The following is a 22,415-nucleotide window of genomic DNA, read 5'->3' as shown; positions in this document are numbered from 1 at the left end:
CTGCGAACACCGGGGTGCTGCACCCCCCCATCCTTCCCCCAACACAAGAGGGCTGTTCTCTGACCTGGGGTGCAGGCCCCCCATTCCCCCCCCCCCCCCCAGATACTGGGGTGCCATATCCCCACTCCCCCCCCATAAATCAGGGGGGTGCCCCCACACCGCAGACATGAGGAGCAGCACCCCCCCTTCCCCTCCCCCCCCCACAAGTCCAGGGGTGCCCCTCCCCCAGGGCCAAGGGTCACCCCGAAAGTGGGGTGCCCCCCCTTCAGAGCGCCATGGAGGTGAGCTCGTGGGCCAGCCCCCCCTTGCGCGCCGGGGGCCCCCCCCCGTACTCCTGCAGCCCCTGCCGCAGCGTCACCAGGGCAGATGCCAGGGCGGCACGGTGGGGTCCCCGCGGCCCCCCCGGCAGCTGCAGCAGGAGGGTGGCCACCGCCGCCACCCCATCCTCGGTGGGCTCCAGCGTCACCGGCCCGGCGCCAGGCGGAGGGGGGGGCCGGGGTGCCGGCGGGGCGGCGGCGGGGGGGGCCCGGCGGGTGCCCCCCGCTCGAAGCAGACGGTGACCTTGGCGAAGGGGCGGCTGGCCATCTTGCTCATCTCCTGGAGGTGCCGGCGCTGTTCGTGGCGGGCGTCCAGCCCCTGCTTGGCCTTCCAGAGCAGGACGCAGAGGGCGAGGAAGAGGAAGAAGCAGGAGAAGAAGACGGAGAAGAAGACGAAGAGGTCGATGTGGGCCTGGTCCTGGCGGAAGAAGAGCAGCCCCTGCGAGGGGCCGCCCCGTGGGCCCCCCCACACCCAGCAGCAGCAGGTAGAAGCGGCTGGACTTGAGGGGGTGCAGGGCGTGGGGGTAAGTCAGCACCAGCCGGTCCCGCACGCCCCGGACCACCAGCGCCGCCGCCGCCTCCCCGCACCGTCAGGTAGGTCACCAGTCCGCCGGCGCGCTCTTCCCGCAGCCGCGTGGCGTTGGCGGCGCCGGTACCGGCACCAGCGGCGGGGTGGGGGGTCTGGAGGCGGACGACATGGCGGCCGGTGGCGGGGTCAACGTCGACGGCGAAGGTGTCGTAGGCGGTGGAGACGAAGAGGTCGACGCCGCCGAAGGTGACGTCCAGCGTGATGCGGATGTCGACGTTGGTGAACTTGGGCTGGACGCCGAAGAGGACGGTGCGGCCGGGTCCCAGGTGCTGGAGTTGGGGCTGGTGGAAGCAGTTGCTCTGCGAGGTGGGGTCCAGGCAGTATTCCTGCTCCACCGCCATCAGCCGGTAGCACTGCTGCCCACCCACCGGGTGCCCGTGGAAGGAGTCGCGGCACTTGGCGCACTGAGGGGGGACACACACGGGGCCTCAGCACCGGCGCGACGGCAGCACCGGCACCGTGGGTGCAGGGGCAGGGGCAGGGAGTCGGGGCCGTGGGGGCAAGAGCGGGAGCACGGGGAGAGCGCCAGGATGCTGCGCGCACAGAGGGAAGCACAGGGACGGCACGGAGGGGAGCACGGGGACACCTGGCACAGGGACAACGGCACGAGGGCGTGGGGATGACACGGGGACACGCAGCTGCGGGGACAACAGGGACATGGGCGCTGGGACAGTGCTGGGACAGTGCTGGGATGTGGGAGGGGGGACGTGGGGTGGGTCCCGCAGGAACGTGGGGACACTGGGGTGTAGGAGGGGGGCGATGGCAACGCGGTGCCGGAGCCCTGACCTGCTGCTTGTAGCAGTCGTCCTTCTTGTCGGCGGGGCTGTTGCCCTGGCAGCTGCCCGTCTCGGTGTTGTTCTGGCAGGGACACCCCGTCCCGTCCAGCTCGTTGCACGTGTCTGCGTGTCCATTGCACTGGCACCTGGGGGACGTCACACGACGCTCGCATGAGGGGACCCCCTTGCGCGAGGGTCGTCCCCGCCTTGCACGAAGGCCCTTCCTCGCACGAGGGTCCGTACTTGGTGCAGGCGCCGTCGAGCAGGAAGAAGCCGGGCCGGCAGCCATCGCAGCGCTCGCCCACGCTGTTGTTCTGGCAGTTGACGCAGACGGCCGCCTCCTCGCTCGGCCCCTCCGACACCCACGTGGGGATCTGGGGGGCAGTGGGGTGGGTGGGGGGCACAGCTGCCCCACGGGAGGAATGGGGACCCCCCCTTGCAGCGGGGGGTGGCAGCAGAGGCGTGGGGGGGTGTGTTGGGCGAAGGGTGTGGGAGGTGGTGGGGCAGGGGAAAATGGGGAGCCCCAGGACCCCCAGGATGCAGGGCAGGGTGAGACGGGACCCCCCAGGACGTGGGGCAGGTGAGCGGAACCCCTCCACCCTGTTGCTGTGGGGCAGCCCACGGGCCCCCCCCGGGAAACCCCCAGCCCCATGCCGTGGGGGCACCCCACTGACCATGGCGGGCTCGAGGGGGAAGCGGGCTGGGTCGCGGCGGGCGCGCTCGTACTCCTCCCGCGAGATGCAGACGGCGGCGTTGTGGCGGCAGAAGCTGCGGCAGGGTCGGCACGAGCCCCCGGCCCGCGCCGAGCCCACGAAGAGGGGCCGGCACCGCTCGCACTGCGGGCCCTGCCGTGGGGCAGGCTCAGCCTGCGCTGCAGCCTGCCCCACACCCTCCTTACGTGCCCCATAGCCCCCCTGCCTCCCGCCCCACATCCCTCCCAGCTCCCCTCCTTCATCCCTGCCCCAGGCAGCCCCCCAATGCCGCCCCACAAACCCCCACCCTGCCCCACAGCCGTCCCACCTTGGTGTTGTTGAAGCACTGGAGGCACTGGTCGCGGGCGGCGGGGTCACGGCACTGGCTGTGCCCGTTGCACTGGCACTGCACCGAGCAGTTGTGCCCCACGTAGCCGAAGTGGCAGCGGCAGCGGTTGGGCTCCACGCACGTCCCGTTCACACAGCCCTGCTCGCACACCGGCCGGCACAGCCCCGTGGCGCTGCGAGGAGGGCTCGCACGGGGGCACAGGGGGCACGAGGGGGGTGCCCCTCGCACTCCCAGGGTGTGTGGGGGTGGGTCCCTGTGCATGCAAACCCGCTCCCTGCACCGTCGCGAGGATGCACGGTGCACCTTGTGTGTGCAAACCCACTCACGAGTTTGCATGGGGCACCTTGCCTGCAAACTCGCTACCTGCACGCTTGCACGGGGGGGGTACTGTGGTAGTGCAAAAGCCACACGCGTGCGGCCCCAAAAGCAGCGCAACTTGTGCAATGCCCTCGTGCAAGCTCACAAGGGCCGTTTGCTCTGTGCACACACCAGAGCCGGTGCAAGACCCTGTGGCTGCACACTTAAGGGGGGGATTTGCACCGACCCACCTCTCGCATGCCCACTCACTTGTCCAGCGTGTAGCCGCTCTTGCACGCGCAGCGGTAGCCGTGTGGGAGGTCGCGGCAGTCCTGGGTCTCGTTGCAGTCGTGGTGCCCGTTGAGACACTCGTTCTCGGGGGGGCAGCCCAGGAAAGCCCATTCCGCCTCTGCCCCACACGCCTGCGCCAGCCCTGGGGTGGCAGGGAAGGGGCTGGGGGAAAACGTGGCTTCCCCTGCTCCATACCCTGCCCCCAGGCTCCCCACGGCTGCCCCAGGCACCCCACTGCCCCCCCCAAGCCCCCTAAAACCCACCCCCAGCCCCCTGTCCCAGGCACGCCACAGCCCACCCCAGGCACCCCATACCTGCCAAAGACATCCCATAGCCCACCCCTGGCAGCCCACAGCCCACCCTCAGGCATCCCACGGCTGTCCCAGGCAACCCACGGCCCCCCCCCAAGCACCCCACAACCCATCCCAGGCACCCTATAGCCCACCCTATGGACCCCACAGCCCACTCCAAACACCCCATCCCTGCCCAGGCACACCACAGCCCCCCCCCTCGAGCCCCCCCCGTCCCTGCCCCACAGCGTACCGTGGCGGGGGCCGTGGAGGCCACCCTCCAGGCAGCGGCCGCTGCCGTTGTGCCCACGGCGGGCGCACCAGCCGCAGCGGGGCTGGCGGAGGCAGCGGGAGCACTGGGGGGCCCCCGCACACCCCGGGGTGCAGCTCTCGGCCCCCCGCAGCAGCCGCCCGCATGCCCCAGCCGCGCACCGCAGGGGGACATAGCTGGGGCTCATGCACTGGGGAGCGGGGGGGGGGGGGGGGAAGTCAGTCAGGGGGGCCCCTGTGCCCCACAGCATGCCCCCAACCCCCCCCCCATGGTCCCCCAGCCTACCCCCAGCCCCCCCCAATCGGCCCCCCTGCCCCATAACCCACCCCAAGCACCCCATACCTCTCCCCCCAGTCACCCCCTGATGCTGTGGCACCCCCAACTCCCCACAACGGGGGACCTTAAGACCCCATACTCGGACCCCCAAGCCTCCCCATCTCCTCCAAACCCCTGATGTACCCCCTACACCCTACAGCTGGACCCCCCCAAGACCCCCATACTCAGACCTCCAGAGCTCCCTGTCTCCCCCAACCCCCCCACAACTGGTCCCCTAAGTCCCCATACTCAGACTGCCAGACCTTGCTGCCCCTCGAGTGCCCCCCCCCCCCCGCCAAAAGCCTCCCACCTGCTGCAGGCTGACGCTCCAGACGCAGTGCTGCCAGCCCCCGTCCGCCCCCTTGGAGGCCAGGCAGAGAGGGCAGGAGCTGTGGTTGTGGCAGGGAGTGGGGCAGGGCAGGGGGGGCGACGACTCCACGGGCATGGGGGAGACGTTGAGCAGCGAGTGGCTGAAGCAGGTCCAGTCGTAGGTGGGCTGCACGCTCAGGATGCGGCGGGTCTCGCCTGGGGGGCAAGAGGGGCTGGTGGGGTGCCCCACGCTGTGCCCCCCAACCTGGGGGGAGGTCTCAGTGCAGCCCCCCCTCCACGGCTCAGCTCTGCTGCAGCCCACTCCCAGCCCCATTGAACCCCCTGATCCTGGCCCCACTGCCCCCTCGGTCTCAGCCCCGCCGTACCCCCGGTCCCGTACCGGTACGCTTGAACTGCCGCGTCCACATGCACTTGCCGGAGGCGGTGCACTTGGGGCAGTCGGAGGCCTCGCACGACACCTCGGAGCAGTTGGCGGCGGCGAAGATCTCCCGCTGGTTGATGCGACAGTCGTTCTCCGACGTGCAGCTGCCGCCGCTGCCGATGCAGGCACCCTCGGGGCAGTTGGTGCACCACTTGCACTGCGGGGGGGCCTGGGGACGAGGAGGGTGCAAGGTGAGGGGTGTCCGGGGCAGGGGGGGGATCCCCAGCCCCGTCCCAGCGTCGCCCCGTCCCCCCCCCGCTCACCGGGGTGCCCTGCCGCAGGGCACGGGGGTGCTGGGCCAGGCACTCGCTGCAGGTCCGCAGGCGCCGGCAGTCCTCGGGGGAGCGGGGTGTCGGGGAACAGGCGGCCGGCCCCGGGGCGCAGCCCAGCCTGGTGGCATTTGCATCTCATTTGCACGCTCCACCCGCTCGCCCCACGCTGTGGACCCTCAACCCTAATTCATACCCCCACCCCACAGCGCCCCGTACACCCCCATACCCCCTCCCACCCCACAGCTGGCTCCCCCCAGACCCCAGACCCCCCCCCTGCCCTTGCTCTCCAAACTCCATTGCCCCCTGTACCCCACAGCCGCCCCCCCCCCCCCGAGCCCCCCCTCACCGCTCGGCAGCATCGGCGGACAGGCAGCTGCCGTGGCACCAGGAGCAGGCAGCGCCCGAGCGGTTGCAGGCCTCGGGGCCGGGCAGGGACAGGCAGGGGTCTGCGGGCAGCCGCAGGGCCGACAGCCGCCCCAGGGCCACCCCGTTGAAGCCCCCCGAGACGTAGACCCGACCTCCCGCCACCGCCACCGCGTGGGCCACCGACCGGTTCATGGGCTCGCCCACCACCGCCAGCTCTGGGGACAGACAGACAGACAGGGAGACAGCGTCAGTCCTGGGGTCCCCAGCCCCTCTGGGGTCCCCCAGCCCCTCCGGGGTCCCCCTGCCCCAGGCTGCAGCCCCTTCCCCGTGGAGTACCCGCTCCCCTGAGCGTTTCGGAGACTCCAATCCCCTTGCGGGGTCCCCAGCCCCATTCCCCCCAGTACTGGGGGTGCAGTCCCACCCACAAGGTTTCAGGGTCCCCTCCCCGTCTCGGGGTGCCCAGCGCCGCCCCGGCCCCTCACCGGTGTGGGGGGGCAGCACCCAGGCGTTGCAGCGCAGCTGGTAGAGCAGCAGGTGGTTGCTGAAGTCATGCGTCTCCGTCCGGCCCCCCAGGACCACCATCACGTCCCCCACCACCGCCGCCGCGTGGAAGAAGTGGGGCAGGGGCTGGGGGGGGACACGGGGGTCACAGAGGGGCCCCCCACATCCCCCAAAAGCCCCGCATGCCCTAATGCCAAACAGATGTCCCTTACGTGCCCCCCCACAAGCACCCCCAAATGCTCCGTAGACGTCCCATAGATCCCCTCCAGTGCCCCACGGATGCACCCAATGTGTCCCCAATCCCTAATACCCTACAGGTGCCCCCAGACACCCCTCAAGGACCCCTGGACACCCTCCAACCCCCCCAGCTGCCCCCAAAGGACCCCAAGACACCCCCAAGGCCCTCCCCCCCTCACCTTGCGGCCCTGGGAGGGGGCGAGGAGGCTCCAAGTGAGGTTGGGGCAGTAGAGGCTGTAGAGCTCCGGGGAAGCCGAGACACTCTCCACGTGGAAGCGGTGGCCCCCGAAGACGTAGATGGCATCCGTGTCCTCGTGGTAGACAGCCGAGTGGCCGTAGAGGCCTGGGGGGGGGGGGGCGAGATGGGGCTGAGCCCAGCGCAGAGGGGGCCGGGCAGCACCGGGGGGGTCCCAGCCCCATTAGTGGGGGGGTACTGGCTTGGCACCCCTTACTGTAAGGATCTGGGAGGTCCCAGCCCCGTTACCTGGGGGTCCCAGCTTGCTACCCCCCCACCATCTAGACCCAGAATCCCTGTTACCTGTGGGGGGGGTCCCGGCCTGCTGCCCCACCTCCCAGCTCTCCGTCTCCACCCGGTACTCCAGCAGCTTCTTGTTGAAGCCATTTTCGGGCGAGTACCCCCCGATGAGCAGCAGCGAGGTCCCACGCCGGGGGGTCAGCGTGTGCCCCGCCACCGCTGGCAGCAGCGGGTCCTGGTGGGGACGGGGTTGGCGGGGGGGGGCTGCAGGTGACACCGAGCCCCCCCCCAGCGGCTCGGCACGGGGTCGTATCCTGGGGGGTCCCTACCTGCTCCTGCCGCCACTGCAGCGTGGTGAGGTTGAGCACCCAGGCATCGCTGGCCACCCCCGCGGCCGTCAGCCCCCCCAGCACCAGCATGGCGCGGCGGGCGGGCAGGGGGGCGGCCGCGTGGAAGTAGCGGGGTGAGGGGCCGGGACCCCCGTCCTCCGCCCCTGCCAGCATCTGGGTCCAGCGGCGCTCAGGGATGGAGTACCTGGGGGGGGGCAGGGGGGGCAGAGTAAAGGGGATCCACGGGCGCCTGGGCGAGGCCGGGGTGTGGCCAGGGCGGGGCCTGCTGACCTGTACACGTTTCCCAGCAGCCCCTGGGGCAGCGAGAGCCCCCCAAACATCCAGAGCGTCCCCTCCGGACCCTCCACCAGGCTGTGGCCCAGGCGGTGCAGGAACCGGCTGGCTGTGTCCTGGGGGGCACGGGGACAGGGAGGGCGTCAGCCCCGGAAGGGGTCAGGAGGGCCGTGGGGAGCAATAGGGGTGATCCTGGGGGGGGTGTTGGGGGGTCTATGGGGCACTGGGGGACGATGGGGGCAGTCCTGGGGGGTTATCAGGGGTCTACAGGGCACTGGGGGACAATGGGGGCAGTCCTGGGGGGGTGTTGGGGGGTCTATGGGGCACTGGGGGACGATGGGGGCGGTCCTGGGGGGTTATCAGGGGTCTACAGGACACTGAGGGACGATGGGGGCAGTCCTTGGGGGGGTGTTGGGGGGTCTATGGGGCACTGGGGGGTGATGGGGGCAGTCCTGGAGCAATATCGGGGGTCTACGGGGCATTGAGGGACAATGGGGGCAGTCCTGGGGGGGGTATTGGGGGTCTATGGGGCACTGGGGGGTGATGGGGGCAGTCCTGGAGCAATATCGGGGGTCTATGGGGCATTGAGGGACGATGGGGGCAGTCCTGGGGGGGGTATCGGGGGTCTATGGGGCACTGGGGGGCGATGGGGGCAGTCCTGGGGGATGTTGGGGGTCTATTGGGCACTGGGGAAGGAGACAAGGGGCCCCCCAGACCTGTGGGGCAGGATCCGTGGGGACAGAAGGGGGATCTGGGGGATTCCAGCCCCTGAGGGCTCCCCCGGGGCGGAGGGCGGTGCCTGACCCCCCCAAATGTGGGGCACAGGGGATACTCACGGCTGCCAGGTGCCCGTCGACGAGGGTCTCCCAGACGATGCTCCCCGGCCCCAGCGGCACCGAGCAGTCGGGGCCGGCGAAGCCCTCACTGCAGATGCAGAGCCCCAGGGTCTGGGGGTGGGGGTGAGGGGGGGGCTGCCAGCTTCCCCCTGCACCCCCAAGCCCCCCTGTGTGTCCCCTGCACCCCCCTGCATCCCCTCTGCACCCCCACACCTCCTGCATCTACCCTGCACCACCCCTCCACCCCCAAACCCCCTGCACCCCCTCCTGCATCCCCAAACCCCCTCCTCCCCCCTTCCCCACCCCCCCCCAGCCCCCACCCCACTCCTGCCCCCCCATCTCCCCCCTCACCGCGTTGCAGATGCCATGCCCGGCACGGGCACCACAGTCCCCGGGGCAGAGACGCTGGCGGCAGCCGGGTCCCCCATGCCCCCCCCGGCAGGCGCAGCGGCCCCCCCCGGCACTCCTGCCCCCCGGGACAGGGCGGGCGGCAGCTCTGGACCCCCACGCTGGCGTTGAACCCCGTCGGCTCGCTGCCGTTCGCCTCATAGTAGAGCACCAGCACCCCTGGAGAGACATGGCGGGTGAAGGTGGGTCCCAGGGCACCCCGCCCCCCCCCCGAAATCCACGCTACCCCCCCCCACCTGAGTGGGCCTCCAGGGTGAGGGGCTCCGGGCGGCCGTGCCCGCAGAAGGCCCCCAACAGCGTGGGGTCCCCCTGCAGCACCCCACTGTCCAGGAAGGCTGGCACCCCCGTCAAAGGCATAGGCGTAGCTGGTCTGGGGGGGGGGAACACAGGGGTCTGGTGTGGGGGGGGGCGCACGGCACCAGCAGCACCCCCCTGTGCTCTCGTGTGCCCCCAGCACACCCCTGTGCACCCCACAAGTCCCCAGCACCCCCCATGCACCCCCTCATCTCCCCAGCACCCCCCTGTGCACCCCCCTGTGCACCCCCCCGTGCACCCCCCGAGTCCCCAGCCCCGCCCCGTGCCCCCCTCACCATGCAGGGTGTGTGGAGGTCAGGCTGTAGGGTCAGGCTGATGGTGGGGCAAGGCTCCCCGGGGGGGCACAGCTCCAGGCCCCCCGTGGCTGACAGCACCCATACACAGTAGGAGAGGCCCCCCCCAGCTGCCGGGCCCCCCCCGGCTAGCCGGGACCCCAGGGCCACAGGCGAGGAGAGGTTGACCAGCAGCGAGCGGCCCCCGCACTCCCGGTAGCACGTGCCCCCGTCCCTGGGGGGCAAAGAAAGGGGTGGGGGGGAGCTGAGCAGGGTTTGGGGCTTGCGTGAGGGGCAGGGGGCTGCAGAGGGGGTCAGAGGCCTGTGCACAGGGGCCTGGGGCTGCTGAACAGGGGTTGGGGGCTTGCACGGGGGTCTGGGGCTGCTGAACAGGGGCTGGGGGCTTACATGGGGGTCTGAGGCCAGTGAATTGGGGCTGGGGGCTTGCATGGGGGTCAGGGGCTGGTGTATGGGTGGCTGGGGCCAGTGCATGGGGGGGCTGGGGGCTCACACTGGGGGCTTGCACAGGGGTCTGGGGGCTTGCACAAGGGTCTGGGGGCTTGCCCGCGGTTGGGGTTCCATTGGGGGGGTGCGCGCAAGAGGGTGCATTGCCCCCCGTCCTCACCTGGGGTCCCCGAAGTACCCAGGGGCGCAGCGCTCGCAGTGGGGCCCCTCGGTGGGGGGGGCGCAGAAGCAGGCGCCGGTGGTCCCGTGGCAGTGTCCCCGCTCAGGCTGGCCGTGGCCATGGCACCGGCACTGCCGGCAGCCCCCCGGTCCCGTGGCATCCCCGAAGCTGCCGGGGCGGCAGAGCTGGCAGCGCTCCCCGTGGGTCCAGTCTGCGAGGACAGGGGACACGTGGGGACACGGGGGACACGCCACGGTGCGGGGGGCAATGCTGCGGTCCCTCTGGGGACTCACTCTGGCAGCGGTCGCAGACGCCGGGTCCAGCCGTCTCGCAGCTGCTGTGGTAGTGGCAGCCGCAGTCCACGGAGCAGAGGGCGGCCGCGTCCCCTGCGGTGTCCGCAACGGCCGTGTCCCCCGCGGTGTCCCCGTGGCCGGTGGCATTGGCAGGCGGCGAGGTCCAGCCCAGGTGGCAGACGCAGGTGTAGTTGGGGGCCCCGCTGCAGTAGCCGTGGCCGCAGTCCTCGTAGCACCTGGGGGGACACGGGGGGGGCGGGTGTGGGGACCCCCGACAGCAGCACCCGTGTCCCCACACATCCCTGCAGCACCGGGATGGCGGGAGCCAGCTCCTGCGTCCCCTCGGCATCCCCAGTACATGGGACGGGTGTGTGTGGTCCCCATGTACCCCAAAACATCCCCATCCCATGGGGCGGACGTGTGTGATCCCCGTGCCCCCCAAACGTCCCCATCCCATGGGGTGGACGTGCGTGATCCCCGTGCCCCCCAAATGTCCCCATCCCATGGGGTGGACGTGCGTGATCCCCATGCCCCCCAAATATCCCCATGGGGTGGACGTGCGTGATCCCCGTGCCCCCCAAATGTCCCCATCCCATGGGGTGGACGTGCATGATCCCCATGCCCCCCAAATATCCCCATGGGGTGGACGTGTGTGATCCCCATGCCCCCCAAACGTCCCCATCCCATGGGGTGGACGTGCACGATCCCCATGCCCCCCAAACGTCTCCATCCCGCAGGATGGCCGTTGCGTGGTCCCTGTGGCCCGCAGGATGGCCGTGTCTTGTCTCCGTGCTCCCCAAATGCCGGCCACCCCCCTCGCCCCCCCGTGCCCAGCTCACGTGCGGTTGCAGTGGGTCGTCCCGTCCCCGGCATAGCCGCGCCGGCAGCGGCACTCGAAGGCCTGGGGGGTGTTGTGGCAGGCGGCAAAGGGGTGACAGGCGGCCATGCCCAGGCGGCATTCGTCCACATCTGGGCACTGCCCATAGGACCAGGCAGCTGCCCGGCCGGGGGGCAGCCCCCCCGGCTCCCCCAGAGCCACTGAGCAGTTGGGGTAGCCCCGCAGCCCCGAGAAGTCCCCCTCCAGGCACCTGGGGGGACAGGGGGGGCTCAGCTGACACAGCTTGGGGGGCGTCCCCAGGGCTCAAGGGGTGCCCCCAGCCCCCTGACTCTTGGGGACCACCCCCCCACCCCCCCACGGTCCCCCCTCACCGTCCCAGCGTGGGGTTGTCGGCGTCGCCGCACCAGCCGCACTCAAGGTTCTGTAGGCACTCACGGCATGTGTTGAAGCGGGAGCAATCCAGGCACTGGGGTGCCGAGTGGACGCTGCCGGGAGCCCGGGGGTCACCCAGCCAGCCATGGGACCCCCAGGGCGTCCCCTGGGCCCCCAGGCTGTCCCCCTGCTCCTCAGGACCCCCAAGATGTCCGCTGGACCCCCAGGATGCCCCTGTGCCACCCAGGACATCCCTATGCCCCCCAGGACCCTCCAAGATATCCTCTGGACCCCCAGGATGCCCCTGTGCTCCTCAGGACCCACAGGGCATCCCCTGGACTCCCAAGACTCTCTGGGACACCCCTGTGCCCCCCAGGACCCTCTAGGACATCTCTGGGACCTCCAGGATGCCCCTGTGCCCCCCAGGACCCTCTAGGACATCTCTGGGACCTCCAGGACACCCCTGTGCCCCCCAGGACCCTCTAGGACATCTCTGGGACCTCCAGGATGCCCCTGTGCCCCCCAGGACCCTCTAGGACATCTCTGGGACCTCCAGGATGCCCCTGTGCCCCCCAGGACCCTCTAGGACATCTCTGGGACCCCCAGGATGCCCCTGTGCCCCCCCAGGACCCTCTAGGACATCTCTGGGACCTCCAGGATGCCCCTGTGCCCCCCAGGACCCTCTAGGACATCTCTGGGACCTCCAGGACACCCCTGTGCCCCCCAGGACCCTCTAGGACATCTCTGGGACCTCCAGGATGCCCCTGTGCCCCCCAGGACCCTCTAGGACATCTCTGGGACCCCCAGGATGCCCCTGTGCCCCCCCAGGACCCTCTAGGACATCTCTGGGACCTCCAGGATGCCCCTGTGCCCCCCAGGACCCTCTAGGACATCTCTGGGACCTCCAGGATGCCCCTGTGCCCCCCCAGGACCCTCTAGGACATCTCTGGGACCTCCAGGATGCCCCTGTGCCCCCCCAGGACCCTCTAGGACATCTCTGGAACCTCCAGGATGCCCCTGTGCCCCCCAGGACCCTCTAGGACATCTCTGGGACCTCCAGGACACCCCTGTGCCCCCCCAGGACCCCCCTGCAGCCCTCTGCCCAGCCTTACCTGTCGTACCAGCCCCGGCAGTCCCCGTAGGGATACTTGGCCAGGTAGGCGGCGAAGAAGAAGCAGCTGCGGGTGGACTGGCACCAGGCGCACTGGCTGGAGTTGGAGAGGCACTCGGAGCAGGAGCGGCGCCTGTGAGGTGGGCACTGTCAGACCCCTGCCCGCCAGACCCCCTCCCCTGGACCCCCCGGACCCCTGTCCCCAGCACTCACTGGCTGCAGAGGCTGGGGCAGTGCTGGGGGGCACGGACAGCCCCCGCCTGCCGCCCTCGGCGGCTGCAGACAAAGTCACCCTTCTTGCTGCTGTGCACCTGCCACTCGCAGAAGGGGTCCTGGGGGCCCAGGGGAGTGAGCCCCTGCACAGCCCCCAACCCCTCCCCAAGCCCCCCTGCAGACCCCAACCCCTCCCCAAGCCCCTCTGCAGCCCCAAACCCCCTCCACAAACCCTTCTGCAGACACCAAACCCCCCACCCAAGCCCCCCTGCAGCCCCAAACCCCTCCCCAAGCCCCCCTGCAGCCCCAAACCCCCTCCACAAACCCCTCTGCAGCCCCAAACCCCTCCCCAAGCCCCCCTGCAGCCCCAAACCCCCTCCACAAACCCCTGCGCAGCCTCCAATCCCCTCCCCAAGCCCCCCTGCAGCCCCAAACCCCCTCCACAAACCCCTCTGCAGACCCCAACCCCTCCGCAGACCCCAAACCCCCTCCCCAAACCCCTCCCCAACCCCCCCTGCAGCCCCAAGACCCCCTGCAGGCCCCCAAACCCCTCCCAGCCCCTCTGCAGCCCCCCAAACCCCTTGCCCAGACCCCAATCCCTTCTCCAGCCCTCAAGCCCCCTCCCCAGACCCTCTGGAGCCCCCGGCTCTCACAGCGGCACAGGCATGGCAGTCGCGGTAGTCCTCGCAGAGGACGCAGTTGGCGGGGGCCAGGACGAGGCGGGGGCCCCCCCCTCCGCAGAGCCCCCCCGGAGGGTGCAGGCGGCCGTGGCAGGAGGCGCTGGGGGGGCACCAGCCGCAGCCCTGGTCAGCCAGGCAGGCCAGGCAGGAGGGGTAGGAGGGGCAGCGCCCCGGGGGGGAGCGGAAGGGCTCCAGGAAGAAGAAGGAGATCTCCTGGGGGGCACGGAGGGGGGTGTCAGGGCGGGGGGCACCCCCAGAGCTGCGCCCACACCCCCAGACCCATGGCCCCCAGAGAGCGGCCCCCGGCCAGAGAGGGCACCCCGAAGGGAACCTCCGCCACAACCCACAGCCCCATACAGACCCCTGTGCACCCCATAGGGACACCCCTACCCCAACCTGCACCCCACAGAGACCCCCTGCCCCAACCTGTGCCCCACAAGGGACCTCTTACCTTGATCTTGTACCCCGCAGGAGCCCCTTACATGAATTCAGGATCACAGAGACCCCCTACCCCAACCTGGATCCCCATACAGACCCCTTAGACCAGCTCTACAATCCCCAGAGACCCCTAACTCCAACCTGCACCCCCTGAGACCCCCCCACCTCAATTCCGCACCTCCATAGGGACCTCCAACCCCACGCTGTGCCCCACGAGGAACCCTTTACCTTAATCCTGTACCCCACAGGAGCCACTTACACCAATTCTCCACCCCATAGAGACCCCCCACCCCGACCCACTGCCCCCCAGGGACCCCTGCACTCACGCTGCCCCCCGGGACACCGGTGCGGTCCCAGACGAGGGTAAGCTCGCTGCTCTGCCCGCTGCCGGAGCTGTTGAAGTGTCCCTCCACCTGCACCGCGTACTTGTTGCCCCGCTCGGGTGCCCCAAAAAGCCGCTCAGGGCGCGGACGCTGCAGGGGACGCGTCTCCCGCTCCTGCTGCACTGACCAGCGCCCCACCTCCTCCTGCAAGGGGGGACCCCAAAACCCCGGGAGGACCCTGAGCCTTGCTGGGACCCCCGGCACAGCATGGCACCCCACCTCCTCCTGCAAGGGGGGGGCAAGGGAGACCCTAAACCCATGGGGAGGTCCCCAAACTCCCCCAGACCCTGTTATCCTACCTCTTCCTGCAAGGGGATGACCCCAACCCCCCCAGGACCCCTCCCAAACCCCATTATCCCCCCTCTTTCCGCAAGGACGGAGCCCGAACCCCCTGGACGCCCCCCACCGCACCCCGTTACCAGCTCAGGGGAGTTGGGGTGCCGTCCAAGGCGGGCGACAACATAGAGGCGCTGGATGCGAGCCCAGACGCTGGGGCCAGGGCCGGGGACCAGGGGGGGTCCCAGCAGCGGGTAGATGAAGCCCCGGTAGACGAGGGAGACGTCGGTGTCGCCGCTGGGACTGAGCGTGATGGTGGTGCTGCGGACGATGGAGACCTGGGGGTGGGGGGGCGGCTGCCACCGGGACCCCCCGCCTGGACCCGGGGGACCCTCGGGGAGGGGGGGGGGCACAGGGCACCCACCTTGTCAGGCTGGGAGTCGTTGCGGGGCTGCTGGTAGGTGACGAGGTGGAGGCCGGGGAGGAAATTGGCGGTGCGGCAGTGCTGCAGCGCGGTGACAAAGACGGGGCGCGGACCCCACCAGCCGTAGGTCCCCGAGATCTGCCCCACGCGGCAGCGGTTCTGCTCTGGGCAGGGGGACACCGGGGGGGGGGGGGCGTCAGGGGGGCTGCGTCCCCTCCGCGGACCCCCGTTCCCTCCACAGACCCACCGTCCCCGGCGTGGACCCCCACTCACCCGCCACGGGCATGCAGGTGTCGTTCTGCACGCACCAGCCGAAGGGACCGGGGGCACGGGGGGGGCCCGGCCCGGCCCCCCCGAAGGCCAGGCAGGACTCGCAGTCCACCAGCAGACGGGCCAGGCCCAGGCAGCCGGTGCTGGGACACTGCGGGGGGGAGGACGACAACATGGGTCAGCAGTTACCCCCCGCATCCCCAAACAGGGGGCTACACGCAGCACTGAGCTCCCCCCAATGCATCTATGCATCCTGGCCCCAAAACTGCCCCCCCACAATGGACCCAGGTGTCCTGGCCCCCCAGCTGTCCCCACCAAGGGGACCCCAACACCCTGACCCCCAACACTGCTCCCTCCCATTCCCCCAGGGGTCCCCAGCATCCAACCCCCCAGTTTCCCCAAGGGATCCCAGCATCCATGACCCCCGCCCCCCAAATTTCCCCACAGGACCCCGGCATCTGCCCCCCTGCCATTTCCCCAGGGGACCCAGCGTCCGGGCCCCCCCCCCACTCACGTTGCTGTGGGGCGTGGGGCTCTGGCACCCCCCGAGGCACCAGGCGCACTGGGGGTCCTTGGTGCAGGTGCCCCTCTCGGCGTAGAGCGAGCAGTAGTCCAGGTGGTACTGGGGGGACAGCGGGATGGAGATTCCCAGCACTGGGGGGGGTCGAGGACCCCACAGCCCAGGGGCTGGGGACCCCATGGCGAGGGGATGGGGGAGCCCAGGGACCCCATGGCATGGGGAGAATTGGGAACCCCATAGGGAGAGGTGGAAGGGGCAGGGGGACTCAGGGACCCCCAGGGTGGGCTGGGGGACCAGGGGACCCCTCAACCGGAAGAGAGACCCCTGGGGTGGGTTAGGGGACCTGGGCACCCCCCAGATGGGAGCAGGGACCCCATAAATGAACTAGTGGAACTGCTAACCCCCCCAGATGGGAGCAAGGACCTCCAGGGGGAACTGGGGGCTCCAGGGACCCCCCAGATGGGCTCAGGGACCTTAGGGGTGGGTGGGGAGCTCTAGGGATCCCCCAGATGGGCACAAGGACCCCGGGGGGCAACACTCACGTTCTGGGCCGGCACCTGGAAGACGAAGGCCGGCACTTTGTAGGCCAGAAGATCTCCTCGGGGGGCCCCGCTGAAGCCCCCCGCCACCAGCAGCACACTGCCCCGCAGCACCCCGGCCACGTGGGCATAGCGGCCCTGCCCCGGGGACCCCCGGGACCCCTGGTCTGGGAGCACATGTCAGCATCGAGGGACCCCCGGGACCCACTGGGATCCCCAGGACCCCCAAACCCCTGTGTGACCCCCAGTCTGGGGGCACATGTCAGCATCGAGGAATCCCCAGGACCCCCAGACCATCACAGGATCCCCAAATCCCTCAGGGATCCACAGACCCCCCCCCCCGTCTGGGGGCACATCAGCATCACAGGACCGCCAGATCCCCAACACCCTAGTGTCCCGTGTCCCACGGCAGACCTATCCCTGTGTGTCCCCCCACCATGGGGCAGCCCCACATGTGTCCCCCCGCCCGTGGGGCAGCCCCCACCCCCTCACCGTGGGGCAGCCCGTGGGCCAGCTCGGCACTGGGGACCCACTGGTGGCAGCCGAGGTGATAGAAAAAGATCTCATCCTCGTAGCACTTCTCCTCGTGGTAGTGGATGTGCACGTTCCCCCCTGCATGGTCAGGGCGGGGGTCAGCCCCTGGGGGGCCAGACCCCCACCTGGGGTAGTGGGGACCCCCTGGGGGGCAGCAGGGCTCTGGGGACCCCATTCACCACAAACCACAACCATGGTGATGAGCGGCGGGTCCCTGGGGGTCTCGGGGCTCGCCCTGGACCGCCCTGCTGCCCCCGATGGGGGTCTGGGGGTCGCCGGGGGTCCCTGCTCACCATAGACCACCATGTAGTCGCCGATGACGGTGGCGGTGTGGAAGGCACGCTCGCGGGGACCGCGGGCGCCGTCCCGAGCCCGCAGCGTGGTCCAGTGCCGCAGGTCAACGTGGAAGAGGTCGGTGGTGTTCACCCGCATGCTGAACCTGGGGGCGGCCGTGGGGCGAAGGGGGGGCAATGCCGGGGGTCACGGGGAGCATGGGGACAGCGCCATAGGTGACAGGGATGGGACACTGGGACAGGGACGTGGGGCAGGGACGTCCCTGGGACCCCCCCCATGGCCACCCCAAAGCCCCCTGGCCTGGCCCAGGACCCTCCAGGGTCCCCCCATGGCCCCCCCCAGCCCCCCTGTCCCCCCTACCGTGCGGTGGAGGGCCGGTGTCCCCCGTAGACGAGGAGGGTGCGGGAAGGGGGGTGGAAGACCATGGAGTGGCCGGCGGCGGCGGGGGGCTTCCCGCCCCACGGGACCACCCGCTCCCAGCCCCATGTCTCCAGGTGGAAGCGGAAGAGCTGGGAGGAGAAGACGTCCTCGGCCGTGCGACCTGGGGGTGGGGGGGACCCGCTCAGATGGGGACCCTGGCGTCCAGGACCCCTGCTATGGGGTGCCCAGCCCCTCTGCCCCCCACGTGCCGACCCACGGACCCTATAGACAGGAGGGGCCCTGGTATCCAGCCCCACAGCCCCCCCGCAGACCGACCCACGGGCTCCAGAGCTTGGAGGGATGGTCTGGCCCCATCACCCCCCCCCAGACCCCACAGCCCACCAGACCCCACAGCCATAAGGGACCCCAGGCCCCCAGCCCCCCCTGCCCCCCACCTCCAAAGATGTAGAGCCAGTCGTCAACGAGGGCAGCAGCGTGGCCGGCTAGCCCGGGGGGCCGGGTGCTGTTCTGGGGCTGCAGCTCCCGCCAGCCCCCCCGGAAGGGGTCGAAGACCCAGACGTCGTGGGCCAGTGCCCCCCCTGCCAGCTCGCCCCCGCTCAGCACCAGGGCATCGCGCCAGCACACGGCCACGTGCGAGTGCCGGGGGGCCTGCGGGGAGGCGTCAGTGGGGGGACTGGGACCCCCAGCTTTAGGGGGGACAGGGGGACATGCCGGGGCCGTGGCGGGGAGACACGCACCGGCGCCGGGGTCAGCTCCAGCCGGGACCAGCGGTTGGTGGTGAAGTTGTAAACCACGAGGTCGCCCAGCGCCGTGTTGAGGTCCAGACCTGGGGGGACACACACGGGCTGGGGACCCCCACATCAGGGCCCAGCCCCTTCCCCTGCCGCCCCCCCGAGGGTCCCATAACCCCCCCGCTGCCTGCGTCTCTGTGACGGCCCCCCAAAGTCCTCCAACGGCAGCTCCCGGCCCCCCAAATCCCATCTCTCCCTACAGACCTCCACAGGCCCCTATACCCCACAGACCCACATCCTTCCCCACACCCCTCTACAACCCCCTGAGCCCCATATCACCTCTCCCATACTTCTCTATAGCCCCCCCCCAATCCAACAAACCTCTCTGTAACCCCACAGCGCTCTAGAGCACCCCATACCCCTCTATGGCCCCTCTACACCCCCGTATTTCTCCCCATAGCCTTCTAATAGCCCCCCACAATCCCATATTCCACCCCATAACCCTCTATGGCCCCCCAGGATCCCATATCCCTCCCCAGAGCCCCCCCAGGATCCAGTATCCCATCCTGTAGCTCTCCAGAGCCCCCCCAGGATCCAGTATCCCATTCTGTAGCTCTCCAGAGCCCCCCCAGCCCCCAGCTGCCCTCCGGCCCTCCCATCTCACCCCCGAAGACATAGAGGGCCCCGGCACGGGGCAGGACAGCACCGGCGGCAGCAGTGCGGGGCGGGAAGCCGGGGTCCCCCTTGCTGACGTTGTACCAGCGGCCGCCCCCCCGGTTCTCCCCCAGCGCCAGGTCACAGGCTCGCCCCACAAAGCCCGGCCGGCACTCACAGCGCCCTGTAGCCTGAGGGCAATGGGATGATGGGGGGAACATGAGGGGACATGGCTCTCCCCGTGGGACCCCAAACTGGGGGACGCAGAGGCCCTGGCCCCAGCAGGCTCTGGCTTCGGGGGCCCCAGACCCCCATCCCTGGAGGTTTGGGGGGGGGGGCAGCAGGTTTGGGCATCCCCTAGCTTCACCTCCAGCATGTCTGGGGGTCTCCCAGTGGGTTTGGGGGTCCCGCAGCCCCATCCCTGTGGGTATGGGGTTTCTCCCACCCCATCTGTCCAAGTTTCGGGGTCTCTAGCCCCATCCCTGGAGATACAGAAGTCTCCCATCCCCATCCACGCAGGTTCGGGGGTCTCCCAGCCCTATCCCTGGGGGTACAGGGGTCACCCATCCCCACAGGTTTAGGGGTCCCACAGCCCTGTGGGTTTGGGGGTCTCCCATCCCTGCAAGTTTGTGGTCCCACAGCCCCATCCCTGAGGGTACAGGGGGGTCTCCCAGCTCCCCAGGTTTGGGTGTCCCCCAGCCCCACAGGTTCAGGGGTCCCCACCTGGTTGCAGGTGCCGCCGTGGGCCTGACAGTAGGTCGCACAGTGGGGCTGGGCGCAGTCGGGACCCCCCCAGCCGGGCTGGCACTGGCAGCGGCCCTGGGGGTCGCAGCCCCCTCGCCCCGAGCAGCCCCGCGGGCATAGCGAGACGCTGTAGGTCGCGTTGAAGCCCAGCAAGTTGTAGTTGGCGTCGCTGAAGAGGTGGAGCAGCATCTGGGGGACAGAGAGGGGTCAGGGCACCCCACAGATGCCCCACGGCCGCCCCCTGCACCCCACAACCACCCCATCACCTTCCTACACCTCCCCACAGCTGCCCTGCAGCCTCCCCCTGCACCCCACGGCCACCCCACAGCTGCACCCTGCACCCCACGACCACCCCAACGCCATTCTACGCCTCCCCACAACCATCTTGCAGCCCCCCCACTCCCCACAGCCACCCTGTAGCCTCCCCTCGCACCCCACAACTACCCCACAGCCTCCCCCTGCACCCCACAACCACCGCGTAGCCTTTCCCTGCACCCCATAGCCGCTCCACAGCCTCCCCCTGCACCCCCCAAAGCCACCCCACGGCCCCCCCCGCCCAGGGGGCACCTTGCCCGAGGTGGCCTCAAGGGGGGCGGGCAGGGTGCTGCCGCTGAGGCTGGCAAGGAGGGGGCTGCGGGGGGAGTCTCCGTCGTAGACGAAGAGGTAGTCATAGGTGCACTCCGTGTCCATGAAGGTGAAGGTCAGCAGTACCCGGTGCCGTGGGCTGGGGGCTGGGGGGACGGGCCATCAGGGGGGGCCCCAAACCCCGGGGATGGGGGGCAGCACAGCCCTGGGGCGCATGAGCCCCCCAGGATGGGGGCAGCAGCTCCCCACCCCGCACCCCAGGCGATGTGGGGTATCCCAAACCGCTGTGAGCCCACCTCAGCCTCCCCCAAATCATGGGGACCCAGGATGGGGTAACCCAGGGGGAGCAGGGAGGGACTGGGGGGTCTCTGGGGGGACTATAAGAATATTGGGGGAAACTTGGGCTACCCTAGAAGGGACTATAGGGATCCTGGGGGGGTCTTTGGGGTGCTCCAGGTGTTTTGGGATGTCTCAGGTGGGGCTTTAGGGTGACTGGGGGTTCCTTGGGATGTCCCAAGGGGGCCTGGGGGCGGTTTTAAGGATGCTGGGGAGTGCTTTGGGGTGCCCCAGGGGTTACAGGAACACTGGGGGCCCTGGGGTCACCCTGGGGTCCCGTCCCCGTGTCACCTTCCACCAGCCACTCGCAGTTGCCGTTGACTGAGTAGTTGCCGGGGCCGTCGGTGACGAAACCGGAGGGACCCCGTAGCACCCGCCGCTGCCCCTTGCAGTCGCCGGCGCCGGCCCCGCGCACCCCGCTCAGCGCCAGGGCCAGCGCCAGCAGCACCCGGGGGGCCGCCATGGCGGGGCACGGGCCTCAGCGCCGGGGCAGCCCCATGCCGCCTGCGGGGGAAGCAGGGTGAGCCCGGGGGGGGGGGGGGGGCTGGCTGGGGTGACCCGTCCCACAGGGGGTCCTTGGCCCCCGAGGGCACCCCAGCCCCACAGGGACCCTGTGGGGAGCCCTGTCCCACAGAGAACCCTCGAGAATCCCCTGCCCCACAGGGACCCCCCCCAACCCCACAGACACCCCGCGAGAACTCCCTGCCCCACAGAGACCCCATAAGAACCCCCTGCCCCACAGGGACCCCCCCAACCCCACAGAGACCCCCCAACCTCACAGAGACCCCACGAGAAACCCCTGCCCCACAAGGACCCCCCCAACCCCACAGAGACCCCACGAGAACCCCCTGCCCCACAGGAACCCCCCAACCCCCCCATAGGATGTTATGGGGCCCCTCCCCACCTCTATAGGATGCTGCAGCCCGCCCTCTCCCCATATGTCCCCCCCCGTGGGTCGGAGCGGGGCCCCCCCACGGGGCATTCCAGGTCCGGCGCACCCCCACGGGGGTCTGGGGGGTCCCACGGGCCTCTACCGGGGTCTGAAGGGGCTGGGAGGGGGCCCGGAGGGATGCCGGGGCGCTGGGGGGGGGCTCTGCGGGTTTCCTCGGGCCCCCATAGGGCGCCTATAGGACTCCTATAGGGCCCCTGTACATCCCCACCCCACCCCTCACCCGCTCGCGGCGGCTCCTGAGGGCGGAGGCGGAATCCCGGGCCCGGAGCAACGAGACGAGGGGCCAGAGCGGCCTCGCCGGAGGGAGGGGAGGGAACGGAGCGGCGCCGCGGAGCAGTGAGGGGAGGGGCCAGAGCGGTCGCGCCGCGGGGGCGGGGCTACGGCGGCGGGGCGGAGGAGCGGAGCAGAGAGGCGCCAGGGCCAGAGTGGTGCTGCGGCAGCAGCGAGAGGAGCGGCTAGAGCGGGCCCGCCCCGCGCGGCCTCCGGCGGCTCCCGGCCCCCCCCCTTCCCCCCCAGTCACTCCACAGCCCGTGGAAACACGAGAAATCGCTTTATTTTGGCAAAATCCTTCTCTCCAGAAACAGGGGGGGCGGGGGGAGGGGCCTGCTGCGCCCGGGGGGCGGGGGGACGAGGGCCCAACCCCGGGGGGGGGGGGGGCTCTTCGGGTCCCCCTGGGGCAATACTTGGGGACACTGTGGGGCAGGATTTGGGGTCCTTGGGGGACAATACTTGGGGGTCCTGGGGGGCAGGATTTGGGTCCCTGGAGGGCAATATTTGGGGTCCCCCTGGGGCAGGATTTGGGTCCCTGGAGGGCAATACTTGGGGGCCCTGGGGGGCAGGATTTGGGGTCCCACTGGGGCATAAATTGGGGTCCCTGTGCGGCTGGATTTGGGTCCCTGGAGGGCAACACTTGGGGGCCCTGGGGGGCAGGATTTGGGGTCCCACTGGGGCATAAATTGGGGTCCCTGTGGCGGCAGGA

At 70.3% G+C, this 22,415-nt stretch overlaps 1 protein-coding gene across 1 annotated transcript; it reads right to left on the bottom strand.

Moving 5' to 3' along the window:
* Window positions 1-243: 243 nt before the first annotated feature.
* Window positions 244-21,767, bottom strand: MEGF8 (multiple EGF like domains 8). The gene is given in 45 exon segments (XM_052779503.1): window positions 244-495; window positions 498-769; window positions 771-898; window positions 900-1,310; window positions 1,693-1,828; window positions 1,926-2,056; window positions 2,357-2,527; window positions 2,703-2,895; window positions 3,291-3,453; window positions 3,855-4,062; window positions 4,498-4,712; window positions 4,897-5,107; window positions 5,202-5,328; window positions 5,557-5,791; window positions 6,059-6,203; window positions 6,494-6,657; window positions 6,853-7,024; window positions 7,119-7,323; window positions 7,410-7,528; window positions 8,249-8,359; window positions 8,600-8,815; window positions 9,247-9,478; window positions 9,869-10,079; window positions 10,162-10,397; window positions 11,001-11,249; window positions 11,371-11,484; window positions 12,484-12,615; window positions 12,696-12,814; window positions 13,349-13,588; window positions 14,140-14,340; window positions 14,616-14,810; window positions 14,897-15,060; window positions 15,170-15,317; window positions 15,681-15,788; window positions 16,229-16,392; window positions 16,718-16,837; window positions 17,053-17,198; window positions 17,414-17,594; window positions 17,869-18,082; window positions 18,172-18,260; window positions 18,830-19,010; window positions 19,543-19,752; window positions 20,131-20,294; window positions 20,776-20,988; window positions 21,657-21,767. Coding segments are annotated over 44 exon segments (7,953 nt in total). The 5' UTR covers window positions 20,948-20,988; window positions 21,657-21,767; the 3' UTR covers window positions 244-265.
* Between the last annotated feature and the right edge of the window lie 648 nt (window positions 21,768-22,415).

The sequence above is a fragment of the Harpia harpyja genome, unplaced genomic scaffold (genome assembly GCF_026419915.1).
Source record: "Harpia harpyja isolate bHarHar1 unplaced genomic scaffold, bHarHar1 primary haplotype URTXT_28telo, whole genome shotgun sequence".
In the NCBI taxonomy this organism is placed as follows: Eukaryota; Metazoa; Chordata; class Aves; order Accipitriformes; family Accipitridae; genus Harpia; species Harpia harpyja.
The sequence above is the reverse complement of the archived record's forward strand: the minus strand, read 5'-3'. Positions and strand labels throughout refer to the sequence as shown.